This window comes from Homarus americanus, unplaced genomic scaffold (assembly GCF_018991925.1).
Source record: "Homarus americanus isolate GMGI-L3 unplaced genomic scaffold, GMGI_Hamer_2.0 scaffold24694, whole genome shotgun sequence".
NCBI classification, from domain to species: Eukaryota; Metazoa; Arthropoda; class Malacostraca; order Decapoda; family Nephropidae; genus Homarus; species Homarus americanus.
The window spans coordinates 9,273,328-9,287,318 of record NW_024732780.1 but is presented as its reverse complement, the minus strand read 5'-3'; the positions used below and the strand labels follow the sequence as shown (position 1 = coordinate 9,287,318).

The 13,991-nt window shown below is 38.0% G+C and overlaps 2 protein-coding genes across 5 annotated transcripts in view; one reads left to right on the top strand and one right to left on the bottom strand.

Moving 5' to 3' along the window:
* Positions 1-3: 3 nt before the first annotated feature.
* Positions 4-8,141, bottom strand: LOC121869084. Of its 3 annotated transcripts, none has more exons than XM_042370232.1 (9): positions 8,052-8,141; positions 7,563-7,738; positions 6,378-6,512; positions 4,214-4,723; positions 2,915-3,088; positions 2,355-2,489; positions 2,033-2,167; positions 1,667-1,808; positions 4-140 (listed from the first exon to the last, which is right to left on the bottom strand). In XM_042370232.1, exons 2-8 carry the CDS (start codon positions 7,647-7,649, stop codon positions 1,728-1,730), a joined length of 1,257 nt encoding a protein of 418 aa, XP_042226166.1. In that variant the 5' UTR covers positions 7,650-7,738; positions 8,052-8,141; the 3' UTR covers positions 4-140; positions 1,667-1,727. The 3 variants fall into 3 exon arrangements, with proteins under 3 accessions (XP_042226166.1, XP_042226165.1, XP_042226167.1); XM_042370231.1 differs by having other exon boundaries at positions 8,031-8,124; XM_042370233.1 differs by lacking the exon at positions 8,052-8,141 and adding an exon at positions 6,975-7,125 and having other exon boundaries at positions 7,563-7,733.
* A 725-nt stretch (positions 8,142-8,866) lies between these two features.
* LOC121869082 (flocculation protein FLO11-like) overlaps positions 8,867-13,991 on the top strand; it is a 125,835-nt gene continuing 120,710 nt past the window's right edge. The window contains exon 1 of one of the 2 annotated variants that reach the window (XM_042370222.1): positions 8,867-9,238. In XM_042370222.1, the coding sequence (XP_042226156.1) occupies positions 8,994-9,238 (245 nt within the window). In that variant the 5' untranslated portion in view covers positions 8,867-8,993. The remainder of the gene's footprint in view (positions 9,239-13,991) is intronic. The other variant, XM_042370221.1, reaches the window with a different exon arrangement.

The window sequence follows — 13,991 nt, the reverse complement described above, 5'->3', positions numbered from 1 at the left end:
CAGTGACCATCGTGGCACCAAGGTAGTAGCCCCAACGTCATACCCAACCATATCACAGGTGCCACTTTCCTAGGGTACCACCTGCCACCACCTAGGCGCAGGCTTTCTCGAATCTCTCGGGTTTTCTCTGCAGGGGTCATCTGTTAGGTGGGTGAGAGTAGGAATTAAATCAATATAATATTTAACCTCATTTACCAATCTATAACTCGGGCATATTTGACATTGAACTCTGACCCATGACCTTCAGAGTGTAATCAGGTACTATTATGTAATGCCTATAAAGCTGGCCCTCTTGATATGCTTAGGACCAATACAAGGCTCTTATTACCTACCTTCTGCGTCCATCCACCAGCACCACCACCTCCCTTGGCTGAGAACAGTGGACCACCTCACCAACACACCTATATTAAGCAGTGTCTATCTAGGACTTTCTACTATACCCCTGACAACCCCCAGACCCCCCCCACAATTACCTGAGGTGGGTACAGTGTGGCATGTCAACACTGGACAGGTATGCAATATAGTGCTTGAGATCACATGAAGATTAGGCACCCTGGCTTATATCACCTGGAGGGGAGGGTTAGGTTAGGTTATATAATGTTATGTTAGGTTAGATTAGCATTTGGGTGTTCATTTATCAGGTGAAATAAGCCTGAGTGCCCATTCTTCATGATATTCTATTGTTTTTCTGGTTAATATTTAATGTAATTACTGTAATGTCTCTTTACTCTAGGCGATGGTACATTTTGTGCTGACTTACGACCTGCATGAATCTTTAATGATCGCCAGCCCTTGTGTACATTATCCTTCCAAGGTATGAGTGTGTTTGTGCCTGTCTGCTTGTTTATAATGTTTACTCCTCTGCCTGTCTGTCTTCCTGACTTGGCATGCACAAACACACTTCCTGGCACATGCACAAAGAAACAAACACATACCATCATCTACAAATACGGTGCACAAAATACATACCTATATTAAGAAAGACCCACGACAACAGTAAATAATTGATGCGGTGTCATCTTCTAACTTAATTCGTTCAATACCAAAAATCATTAATAACTTTTTAAAGGAGAATTTCAGAAGGTAATTACTTTTCTAAACAATACACCAATTTAAAGTCGAAATTGATTATAATTTTTACACCAAAACTTCGTGAAAATGTAACCACTGGAAGCGTTTGCAACTCTGGTATCACCGCCTCACATAATGGGAGTGAAGGTGACGTTAGTGTGGTCACGAGCTGGGAATGTTTGGCTCCACATGTGACCTTTACGGGCTTATTATCTTATAACAACCGGCATTATAATTTCAATCTCCAGCTGGTATGAATAGTTGTGGAAAAATGGCACAAATTACAAACATTCACTTATAAAAATGTGAAGATACTGTACATATACTAGTATCAAAGACCTACTGTAAATACACTACATGATTCTTGGTTCATTTCTGCATCACTAGAGGTACCTAAAAGTGTGTCGCATACAATTACACAGGAGGTACTGGCTCCCCCCCCCCAAAAAAACCGAGTTCCTTTTATATTTCCTAGAACTGGGTGTCCTTAAGAGTGAGAACACCTACCTTAAGAAATATACACCAAACTCCTCTTCTCATATTTCTCACAAATCACATGTTATGGGTCAACGATGTATGGTATTGTTTCACTTACACGCATCAGAGAATTTCACTCCTATGTGGCTCAATGCGGCATGTGGTTAGGTTTGCGATGTTTACGGGGGTTGTAACTGTGAGACGACGGACAGAAACTTCTCCTCCAGACCCACCACAGTTTTGGCCGCGGCGATGTTGTTCTGTTGGCACGACGGAAATCACCATTATGTCAAGAGCTTCATTCTTTAACATGGCTACAATACTAACAAACATTACACACAAGCTTCCTTCTTCACTAACTATTAACATGACTACTAGCAAATATTCCACACATGCTATTATAAACTGAAGGGGACTATTATGTACTGGAGGGGACTATTACAACCTGTAGAAGGAAGAACACACACACACAGTACTACTTTACCTTCTGCTCATTCAGGATTGTGATGAGTTTCTCCTGCTTCTTGACAAGTGCCGAGTAATTCCTCTGTTGTCTCTCCAGCTCCTTCACCCTGGCATTGCTGTTGGCTACCGAGGAACGCAGCTGATCTACCTCCTCCTGTGATGAAAAAGGGTAATGTGGTGTGGAAAATGGCCGTGAAACATTGATGGTGGTGGTGGTGGTGGTAATTGTAGATGAAAAATGATGGTGATGGTGGTGATGAAAATGAAGATTATGATGAAACTTAGTCTGTTCACAATCAGTACACACACACAAGTTATCTGAATATTTCCTTGAGTTATACCTTATGCTTGGTCTTGAGGATGGCCATCTGGTCTCTGAGGGTTGCGTTATCTGCCCTCGAGCGTGTCAACTGAGCTTGGTGAGACGACTGGGCACTGCGGCGCTCACACTCTCCCTGCTGTCGGCTGGATAATTCCTGAACAAAAGAGGGAAGTAAATAAAAGGCTGAACTGATGCTCTTCTTTTTCCCCCCAGACATATTAGCAGAACTGTTATAGTATATATTTTTCTTTTAAACATTTTGAAATTTGTATTAGATGTTTATTACTGTATAATTTTGGGAACTACAGTATAAGATGGTGTATGTAATATTTGCTTTAAGTACCTTTATGTCTGTCAGCTCCAATGGACAAGTTTATCCTGGGAAAAATATACTGTTCATAAATACAGTACAATATATACAAATTCTATGTCATACAGGTTAACTCATTTATGTCTATAGAAAGGGAGCAAAAACATCATCCTATTAACCAAAAAGAACTAGAAAAAGGGAAAAGAAGAAAACTGCTTTGGTCATTCTACACAAAATATTTACTCCAAGATACGGCAGCCACGTCTAACCTTACGCAGACCCTGACACTCCCCGCCGAGCTCCTTGACTCTCTCCTGAAGATGTTTGTTGGATTTCTGGAGCTTGCTGGTCTCCTGCTGCAGCACGTGTACCTGCTTACTCAAGGTGCGTCTCTCCGTCTCTGCGGCCTGGGCTGCTCCACTCGCTTCTCGTTTTGCACATGACTAGAAAGTGATCTCGATGTAATTACCGTTATTTCCCCACTAAAATAAGAGTAATGTTTCTTATGGCAGGGAGGAAATTTATGTCTCCGAGGTAATCAGTGATGTTTCCTTCCACCTAACCAGACTGCTATCCATTGAGCAAATTCTAATCCTACAGGAAATTCTCAAAAGTTAATAGTGGAATTGTCCCTGATAAGATACCAAGCCTCTTAACACTCACCCACTACCACTTCACCTTTCTCTTTGAGCTACTGTACATAATACACCATCTATCTATATATTTATCCTATATATATATATATAATCACTGTAAATTGTAATAATAAAAACACTGAAACAAGATTAACGAGAACTTGACAAATGGTGAAGGATGCCGTGGATAAGACAAACAAGAATAGGTATAAAATTATGTCTATATTCCAAGTGTTATTTCCACTATTCTAGCCACAAGATGATAGTTTTCCCGAGTGCTGGATACAACCATCTCCGTACCTTCATTTATTACACCATTCTTAATAACCCTCCAAGTACCTCCTGATAAATTGCATACAAAGATTTACTACCAACGGCTTCTATGAAAAATAAATAAATGAATAACTAATCACACACAATAGTATACAGCAGAGTATTCATTTATATACTTCACTTTTTCAGCTTAAGGCATCTTGGCACACCTGAAGAATCTCCACCCCAGATTATTTCACTTTAAAGATTAACCACATTAATGTTAACCTCACCTAATCCTCCCAAATAGTGTTAGGGTTGTGACTGTAATCTTTAGGTGAAATAAACTGATTGGAGATTCTTCAGGTGATCCAGCACTTCGTCACCATTGGCTTAAACTGTTTGGATTTTATCAAGATATTTCAAACTTCTTTATCTCCCCAAATTCATTTAGTATAGGATATTACATAAGAATATACAATGCTTTAGTAAATAGACAGTGGGTTAAGTGAGGTCTGGCTACACATTACTGGGTATGTACATTTCTGCTATTTCCTAAAGCTTTCCAAAGACGTTATAAAATTCTGGGTTAAGACTGATTTATAAGATCTTTCACAAACATATCTTATTATATACAGTACAGTAAAACACACCACAAATATTCACTCCAAAGCAACTCACTAGTCTCTTGCATTCTCCCTGAGCGAATTTGAGAGCCTCAGTAAGTGCAGATACTTTCTTGGTCAGCATGTTGATCCGAACCCGAGTGGAATGGTCGAGAAACTCATCAAATATGGCTTCTTCCTCCCGAGTATTACTCTCTTCATCTTCATCAACCTCTTCTTCACCTACATTACTTTTATCAGACATATCCCCTGTTCCAATAGTCTGATTTGATGTCGTACCTGAAGGATTGCCAGTCATCAATTCTTCCTTATTTCTCTTATCAACATCTTCATTGACCTTAACACTTGTCTGGGCTCCAAGACCTCTCATATAGTCATCTGTATCACGACGTTTACTAACCATTACATTCTGATTACTGTTATTTACAACTACATTTTGTACTCTATCAGAAACGTTGCTGGAACTGGTACCGCTAAAATCTGTATTTGTGTTATGTGGGAGACTCCTTTGCTGGCCATCTGATGCTTGAGGGGCAGATCTTGGTCTTGTGCTGGGTCCTGTCACCTGAAAACATAAATGATATATTAAAATGTGACTGATAACTTCACATATGGTATCTACATGTTGTGGATATTAACTAGTACCGTATACAGGTGTATCTGGGTATTTCTACTTGCTGTCATTTCCTTTTCCCGTCACATTTTACACAGGTCATGTACCACTCCCCCTCCTCCCCCTTATAATTTTCTGTGTTCTTTCTTTGAGGTCTCTTTCTACCTTGATTTGCCCTATATAAATATGGAATAGATGTCATTGTGTACGTATGCAGGCACATGTACGTATATAGTACATGTGTGGATGTGCATATGCGTGTGTGTGTGTGTGTGTGTGTGTGTGTGTGTGTGACAATAAAAAACATTTGATCTGTGGTGCATTAGTACAGGTTGGCCAAAAAGAGTTGTCATTCAGCCACCCAGTTTATCAAGACATAATTGAGTAACATACCTAAAAATTGCAATGATGGTTAAGCAGATACAAAGATTGGCTTAACAAATGTAAGTTTATGGTCAGAATAACATGAAAACTGAGAGTACAGTAAAAATGACTAACAGACACTATACACAAAAGAAAATGACTTCTTATATATCTTCATTAAAACACTGTGTAAGTAAAGGTCCTCAACTGATGTATAAAGAATGAAGAACCATCAGAAATATGAAGAGCATGGATGATGAATTCTTTGAGAAAACTAGCATCTGCAGATTAGCCCCCAGCTTATTTCACCTGAACATTACTCCCACCCAGCTTATTTCACCTGAAGATTTAACCACCCTAACACCAACCTAATCTTACATATTTTAATCTAAACCCCCAAAGGAAGAATGAGGGTGTTTAATCAAGTGAAATAACCTAAGGGAGGCTAATCTTCCAGTGATCCCCAAATACTATCATTACAGCAGCACCAGAAAACAAGGTGATAATCTGAACATAAGGAGACAGAGCCTTCGTCCACAACATGCCTAAGTCACCCATGGAATTGAGGAAGAGTACTTATTTGGGTGCAAAGATCAAAAGAGTATTTGTGTACAATTTGATTCAAAACAATCTGATATCACAGACGATGGATACTGCAAAATTTCATACAGTATATCGCTTGCTAGCAACATTTGCTGTTTCATCCATAGTCAGTATTATCATCATATGCACACTCAGAAGAAAATACCGGTATATTAATTTTGTAAACTATGTGTAGCGTGGTTCAGGTTGTGGCATAGGTGTATTGATCCTTTAAGAAAGCATTGAACCCAATGTGCACAGATACTTTTGGATGGGTGTGGACTTGTTTCAAATATCTGCCCAGCAATGAAAACAATTCTTTATGAAAAGTATTTATTTGTATCCTCAAACTGTCTCTAATGACTGAGAAAAGCTTATCCAAACAATTCTAAGCATTATTTTTTGGCATTAGACAGTACTCTCATGTATAGAGGCTGGTGGTGACTGCTCTTGTGTTTCCTCTGGTAAGTGGAGAGGACAACAATAGTCGGTAAGGATAAGATAGAAGAACACCAGCAGTGTTCACCTCTGACATGTGTTCTGAGAAATGAAAATACAATACTTTGAAATTAACTTGACTAGTATGTTCACTGTTAGCAGAGATGCCTGCAACAATAATTATTAATATGTATTTTGTTGAGCATGACCAATGGTAATTTACCCATGGTGTGTTTGAGGGTGTCATTCCAGTCCTCAGCATACAGAGACGGTTCAGCCTCTGGTCCAGTTCTTGATCCATCTGCAGCAGAACATATTCCTCTGGGACCTCACCACAGCCCCCATCACTGCCACTATCCTGAAAAAAATAAACAAGATTTTATTGAACAAATATTATTATCATGTATTTTAAATATTATCATTAATAGGGCCTGAGCTTAGCTTTGTCATTGGTTGTTTACTGCAATGCATTCTAAGAGGAAATTCAGGGTTGTTTTAATTTTGACTTAGTAGAGTTGCATGTTATTTTGTGAGAAAGTGGTATCAGAGGGGCAATTTTAAAGTCTTATGTAATCAAATACAACAATACTGATGACCAAAGAAGATGCCTTAGCTATATGTAGAGGGTTTTCTGCAAGGAACTAGAGTGGAAAACTAGTTTGATTAGAAGGTAAGTCACCAGAAACATGAACCCTCGCTCAATGATCAAAAATGTCAACACAGCCAAGACGCTGATGACAGGTAGCAGTGAACTGAAGGCTACAGTCAACTATACAGTAGAGTTTCATTTGTCAGTTCATGAATCCATTTCACCCTTTACCTTTGATAACCTCAGGGAGTTCATGACCCTGACCTTGCAGTTGTTTCCAGCATCAGGCCCTAAAATTTTGCTTCATCATGCATGATGACAGCCGGGTCAACCAGAGCTGTGCCCATCCCCTGGTCTCTGCTGGATTTTTTGGCCTGCCGTGCTGCCGATACAGAGGGTACCGGGTGAATGCTTCAAAGGCTGGCAATAGCACAGGAGCCTGAACTCAGGTGTAGTGATCTGAAAAGCTGCTCCATCATCAACCACATAATACTGTGGCCAGCTTGGAGCAGTTAGGTTAGAGAGCGGTGACCAAGGCCCCTCCTATTTAGATTAAAAATTATTTTCTTATGTACAGTTTTCTGGTGTCTTGCTTGACCCTTATACTGGATATGTGTGAAATTAACTGAACCAAACATCACTAAACATTTTATAAAAAAAAGATGAAACAAAACTATCAACCCTCTCCTGAACCTTTTCCTTAATACCCAATTCTCCTGAGCTCCTGCCACTCTCTATTATATGTACCTAAACCTTGAGTAGAAAGACCTCGTACTCACTCAGTGTTAAGTCATCGTACTCGAGGCGTTAATCACTTACCATTGAAACAGGAATGAAAGTCACATCCCTTTGCACAGGAGGCTGGCATTTTTGACTACGGTGATAGTGTTGGTCAGAAGAGGCCATTGTTTCTCCTCTATGAGTGAGCTGTTTGTTACTCCAAGTTTAATTCTATTCACTTGTTCTCACTGCTGTATTGAGCCAAGCTGGTGCCACTGTAACAAAATACCCGTACCACTGACTAAAAAACAATGAAAAACAATAATATAAGAAGCTCTAACGACTTCTCTGCACTGAATGCACAATTTACTTTACTTGTAAGAACTACAAGACTTGGCTGTCCTGTATGACATTCTATTTATGTGGTGGAGTAGCTCTTCTGCCTCGAGTCATCAGTGACGTCCTGAGAGCCCTTAATGAGTTCCTTTATCAACACCTTATTAAGTCAGCTAACACGCAAAAATATATGATATCATTCAAACGAATAAACAGAAACGATTATCATACCACGCTTAAAGGTACACTAACTGCATGGGACTGGATCACAGGACGAGAGGAGATAAAATAACCGGAATCATTTCAACCTGGCCGCCACCCGCAACATGTGTAAACATTGTGAGTCCATAGCGAGGCTGAGCAACACGACCTCTCCACCACACCAGGCAGTCGCGAGGCTAAACTTCTTTATTAATGGAACTTGTGAAAATTTAATATATTTCCCTATTATCAAAGGGAATATTCTTTTTGGAATAATAGTAAAAATAATAATAATAATTATATATTATTAAGAATAGGTTTAGAATTAGGAAATGTATTTATGATCAATATATATTAGTTTAGACATGGATCAAAATATTTGTATCAAAAAAATATTTATTTCTTTTTCTAACTTCTACCCACTATTGTAGATATATGCAAGCATGAAATATTACTTATAAACTTACACTATTTTTTAAGGTAAACTTTTCTCATTCATTTTTGCATTGGTACAAAATGACAAGGAACATTATTCTTTGTTGTTTTGTGAATTAATTTCTTTCACAATAATTATTATTATAGTAGTTTTATTAACCACACAAATTTAAGTGATATAAATACTGGCAAATACTTACGAAAATTAAGTTGTCAGTGTCATGGCGCAAGATATCGCTGTCAAAAACGTAGCGTTATTAATCACGTGTACCTTGATACCCTTAGGTTTAAGATATTACTTATTATATCTATATATGAAAGAGATACAATGGCTATAATAATAGACAATATAAAAGCAAAGACAAATCTAGGCAACCATTTTTAAATCTCTTTGTCTGCTAAGGGACGTCGTGCGCCACAGTTGGTGCGGGGCCGCGGCTGTACGGCACAGCTGATTGTGGCTTCAGCTGATTGTGGCTCAAGATGGTGGAGGTGCAGTAGTGGTGTTAGGCGCGCGGCGATATTTGTGGCGTTAACAGGTCTCTATACCACGATGTTATGGATGTAGTTGGTGTAGGAGGTATAGAGGCGGCTGATATGGTCACTATGAGGGGTGAGGGTGTGTCGGTGGGGTCCAGTGGTAGTGGAACCATCTCGGATTCTACGTCTGGACTACAGAATTCTCAAGGTTTGGAGTGCCACACCAATGGTACCGGCGCCAATGGAGATACCCAGTGGAAGATTCTGTCTCAGGATTCTTCCAAGATGAGCAAGATTCGGGAAATAGTGGAGAACTCTGCCAGGTAGGAGTCCCTTTTAAACAGTACCTTCCCTCGCCAGCTAACTTTCAAGGCCAAATAACTCTAGGGAATTACACTGCCCTCTACCGTGGCTTATATATTGTCTCCTCCTGTTACAGTACATGACAATCACAACTAATACACCATTAGCACTTCATCAGACCCAACAAAACCCACTTTAGAATTTGAAAGACTAAAAATCGTATCTCATTTTGACATCACCTAAACCATTTTCCTCATTTGACTTCATATATTGTTGTTACATTTTAAGGACTGTTCTCTGTAGTCTGTATCAGCTAATGGAGTATGTCAGGGGGATTCATTTTGGGACGAGACAATACAACACCCTTAGAGCCATAGTGGGAAGGAAATTAGAGCAAGATGATGAGGGAGGGAATAGTAGAAGACAAAATTTTATATAGAGAACTAAAGAAATTCTCCACTCTAGCTTTATTTCACCTAAAAAACCTCCCTAATACTATTTTGAGTCAAGGGTTAGGTTAGCATTAGGGTTGTTAATCCTTAGGTGACATAAGCTAGGGTGACTTAGGGTGACCCATTTACTGCATGGCTAAACACATTCTGAAAAATTTATGAAAATTACTTGTGATGGCTAGAGATGATTGGTGTATTTTTGTTTTAATCATTATTTATGTTTTTGTTTTATCATTGATGTAAATGTGGTTAGAAAGCTTAGGGAAAAAAAGCTTGACAAAGAGTTAACTTAATTCACGGCTAAATATCTATTCAGAGAGGAAGGACAATTGTACATGCAACCTGTGGAATTATACAATGGAAATATAATAATGTATAAAATGTTTTAATTGTGTCACTGTTTCGTAATGTTGTACTGAGGTGACTGTAATATCAAGCAGTTCTTTTAAAATAGGCAGAATGAGCTAACCTAACCTAACCTAACCTCTGGTACATACTAAAGTTAATGAGTAATTATGATCGTTAGGTAAGGTTAGTTTGATTTAATTTACCTGGCAATGCAGTAAGAAAATGCCAACCAAGGTATTTCTCGCAGTAGAATAAATTTTAAGATGTGGTTTGCGATCTTCACTACATTGCATTGGTTCTTATGATGTGGCAAGTTGACAGTGCATGGCCCTTGGTGCACATCACTGAGTACTGTCAAGCTTGAGTACTATTATGTCCTTATATATCACTCAGTGGTTTATTTACATTAGACTCAGCCGCAGTGCCGGGTTTGGTCGATACACCGAGGAGGCCGCTTCTCACTGCCGCCTCATTGAAGTAAATAGAAATTAATGGAACAAAAACTTGGGTGTATGCAGTATTTCCTTGTCTTGATAAGTGGACACAATTGGGTAAAATTTTAAGTTATGGTCATTCCTGTGTTTAGATATCCAAACTAACCTAACCAACCGAACCAACCAACCTAACCTACCTAACCTAACCTAACCTAACCTAACCTAACCAACTTAACCAAACCTAACCAGCCTAACCTAACTGATTCCCCGGATGACCGAAACTAAAATAATACCCAAAATGGAGCCTGAAATTTACCATTGGTTTTAAAAGAATTTACGTTATACAAAATTAGCGGACTGTGTGTTTTTATATTGGATCAGAAGAAAGTAATATCCTTTTAGATATCAACACTAAATATCATCTTTAGACAATAGACATGTTTGAATATAAGATCATTAATAATTTCATAAAGATTTTGTCAGGATAGTAGTTAAGTTATATGTGTAAAGTATATTTATATAACCAGAAAGAAAGGTTTGGAAGCAACGTATGACTCAAACCTGCTGAGCTAAGAAAAGTCCTCAGCATTATTAGGTTGTGATATAGATTTAGTTGGTTCAAATGTGTGTGTGTGTGTGTGTGTGTCAGATTCATATTTGCCCACACAGTACAGCGAAGGTGGCTAGTTTATTGGGCACTTCTTCAGATATTTTGTAAGGCGAAGCGCAGAGGCAGTGCGTCGGCCCAACAGGGATGCATTCGGAGTTGATGCTTGCCTTTTTAGACATAGATGATGGGTGGGCGAGAGGAGTCGATGTGCGAACTTGGATCACCTTTAGATAGATATTAGTACCTCTTGCTTATTTCTCCTGATGGTAAAACACCCCTATGGTCAGTTACCGCAGCATACATAACTTAACCCCCCCTAGGTAGCATTGGAGTGTTTAATCATCAGGTGAAATAAACCGGGGTGTCTAATCTTTTGGTGATGTGAGTGTTTTGCCTTATAAATGGTCGTCAAATTCATATTATTCTTGTATTCTGTCCCTGGAGCTGTGTTCTGTGCTTTGAAGTAAGAACGGTGGCATAGATCATGTCAAAAAGAAAGATCAACAAATAGTATGGTTAGGTTAGGTACCACATAGTTAAATTTACTCGTGAAAGGGTTTGAGAGAAGAGAAAAAGAGAGAGGGAGAGAGTGAAGGGGGTGAAAGTAATTAAAGACCCTTCACTTTCCTTCCTTTCCCTTCCTGTATCTGAGTTGACTGCACATTAATCACTCATTTAGGAAGAAGCTGTTTAATTATTTAGCTAACCTGAAAATAAAGACTCGAGATGGGAAGACAAGGGGGCGGGTGTGAAACGAAAAGACCATATAGTTATCTCGACGACCGGACCTTTATCACAAGCACTGGGTAAAGGTTAAGAAGATGATACCACTCGTATATACTGTATTGGTATTTGCTGTCCAGATTATTAACCTAACCTCCCTCTTCCAGCATATATTACCTGGTGGTTAATGCTTTAGGGGTTAGGTTAGGTTAGTATTAGGTGGGGTTAATATTAAGAGTGAAATAAGCTAAGGGGGGTGTTAATCTTCCGGTGTTGTAGAATTTTAGTGATGAGTAAGGATTCAAGGCTCAACCATTACTTAGAGAAAAATGATCAGTGGTTATTAGTTTTAGTTGGTTGGTTTTTGTTCCCTTTGTTATTGATGAGTAGTTTTGGGTTTTTTTTGGGGGGGGGATTTCTTACATTTGCAATAACTGTAATATTTTAAGGAAGACTAAGAATTTTACAGAATCTTCCCTAGTGTTTGTAAGTGCAGCGTATGTGATCTTAGCTCAGTGTATGCATGTTTGGTGATTTTAATTTTTTCAACCTTAGAGAGAATATTAATTTAATCTTCAGTTGCCAAAGGGATTTATTGATAGTAATGCAAACAAGGTATTTGAATTTTTTAGAAGAATTGTGTCTGTTTTTAGAAGAATTATGACCTTTTAGAAGAATTGTGTCTTTTTAGAAAATTTTTATATTTTTTTAGAAGAATTATGATTTTTTTAGAGGAATTGTGTCGTTTTTTAGAAGAATTGTGATTTTCGAAGAATTATGAATTTTTTAGAAGAATTATGAATTTTTTTTAAGAATTATGACTTTTTTTAGAAGAATTATGAATTTTTTAGAAGAATTATGATTTATTTTAGAAGAATTATGATTTTTTTTTAGAAGAATTATAACTTTTTTAGAAGAATTATAACTTTTTTAGAAGTATTATGACTTTTTTAGAAGAATTATGACATTTTTAGAAGAATTATAACTTTTTTAGAAGAATTATAACTTTTTTAGAAGTATTATGACTTTTTTAGAAGAATTATGACTTTTTTAGAAGAATTATGACTTTTTTAGAAGTATTATGACTTTTTTAGAAGAATTATAACTTTTTTAGAAGAATTATGATAATGGTTCAATGAGAATTTACATTTACTCTAACCCTTGGCAATAGTGTACAGATGTTAGTCTTGTTCCTCATACAGTATTGAGAGTGGGAGGTCCACTTCCTCCAGGTCGTGTCATGCATGTGGTGTCTTTATTGGTAACCCATAAAAATTTATCATCATGACCCAGACTGTAAATGTGATGATAAGTGCCTGTTATTAATTCTGGTGTGTGTGTGTGTGTGTGTGTGCGTGCGTGCGTGCGTGCGTGTGTTTTCCTAGTTAGACTATATATTAGTTGCGGTGTTGAATGTCGAAAATTATTTAGTGTCCTTGATTTTCAGAGGACATTCAGCTTGACATGTTTCTTAAGGCAAAAGATGGTATTAACCTTAAACCCACAGCCCAGTCCTAGACCAGCTTACCACACCACCTTATTTCCTCTTGTCTTGTGATATAGTATCCAGCTTATTCATTGATGTTATTCTCCAGTTACCTATCAGTGTCTGGGTCACTACTTAAGCATGATCTACAATGATAATGCAGTTAGTATTGTTGTATTGATTGGTAACCGTTGGTGTATAGTACAGTGGTCAGCAAACCGAGTGGTTTTTAGTTTGATCCTGAAGCAGGGTGAACTATGGGAAGGTTTCTTTGTTATTTGTATTAGGGGACTTTGGTGTGAAAATGGCTCAGGGTCAGGTGGAGGTAATGACAGCAGCTTCTACACCTTAACCATATTCATGTCTATGTATCATTAGAGTTGGCCGGCCTCCAACACGAGGGGTTACCTGTATTAGCTACTGCACTTACGTTCATTGAGAGTCATGGTGTAAGAAGAATTTCAGTGAATTTGTTAATATATATTGGGAGCAAAAAAGAATTTAGTTTGGGGAAAGATATTTTTCCATTTATTCTTTTAGCAGTATATAATCAAATTCCACATAGAGAAAATTTATAATGTTGTTTCCTATGTGTCTGACAGCATAAATATTAGCATCTCCTCAATGTATCTTGATGTTTGAATACCAGTACAGTAGAGTACTGTGCTGGACCATTTAGAGTACAGTACAGTACTGGGTACAGATATAAACATACAACTT

What these genes read in the sequence shown, in the direction of transcription:
- LOC121869084 (XM_042370232.1), bottom strand. Translation starts at nt 7,649, where the DNA reads ATGGCCTCTTCTGACCAACACTATCACCGTAGTCAAAAATGCCAGCCT. An exon ending in CTTTCATTCCTGTTTCAATG is followed by an intron (nt 6,513 to 7,562) that starts GTAAGTGATTAA and finishes TATTTTTTTCAG; the next exon opens with GATAGTGGCAGTGATGGGGG. An exon ending in CACCCTCAAACACACCATGG is followed by an intron (nt 4,724 to 6,377) that starts GTAAATTACCAT and finishes TTATGTTTTCAG; the next exon opens with GTGACAGGACCCAGCACAAG.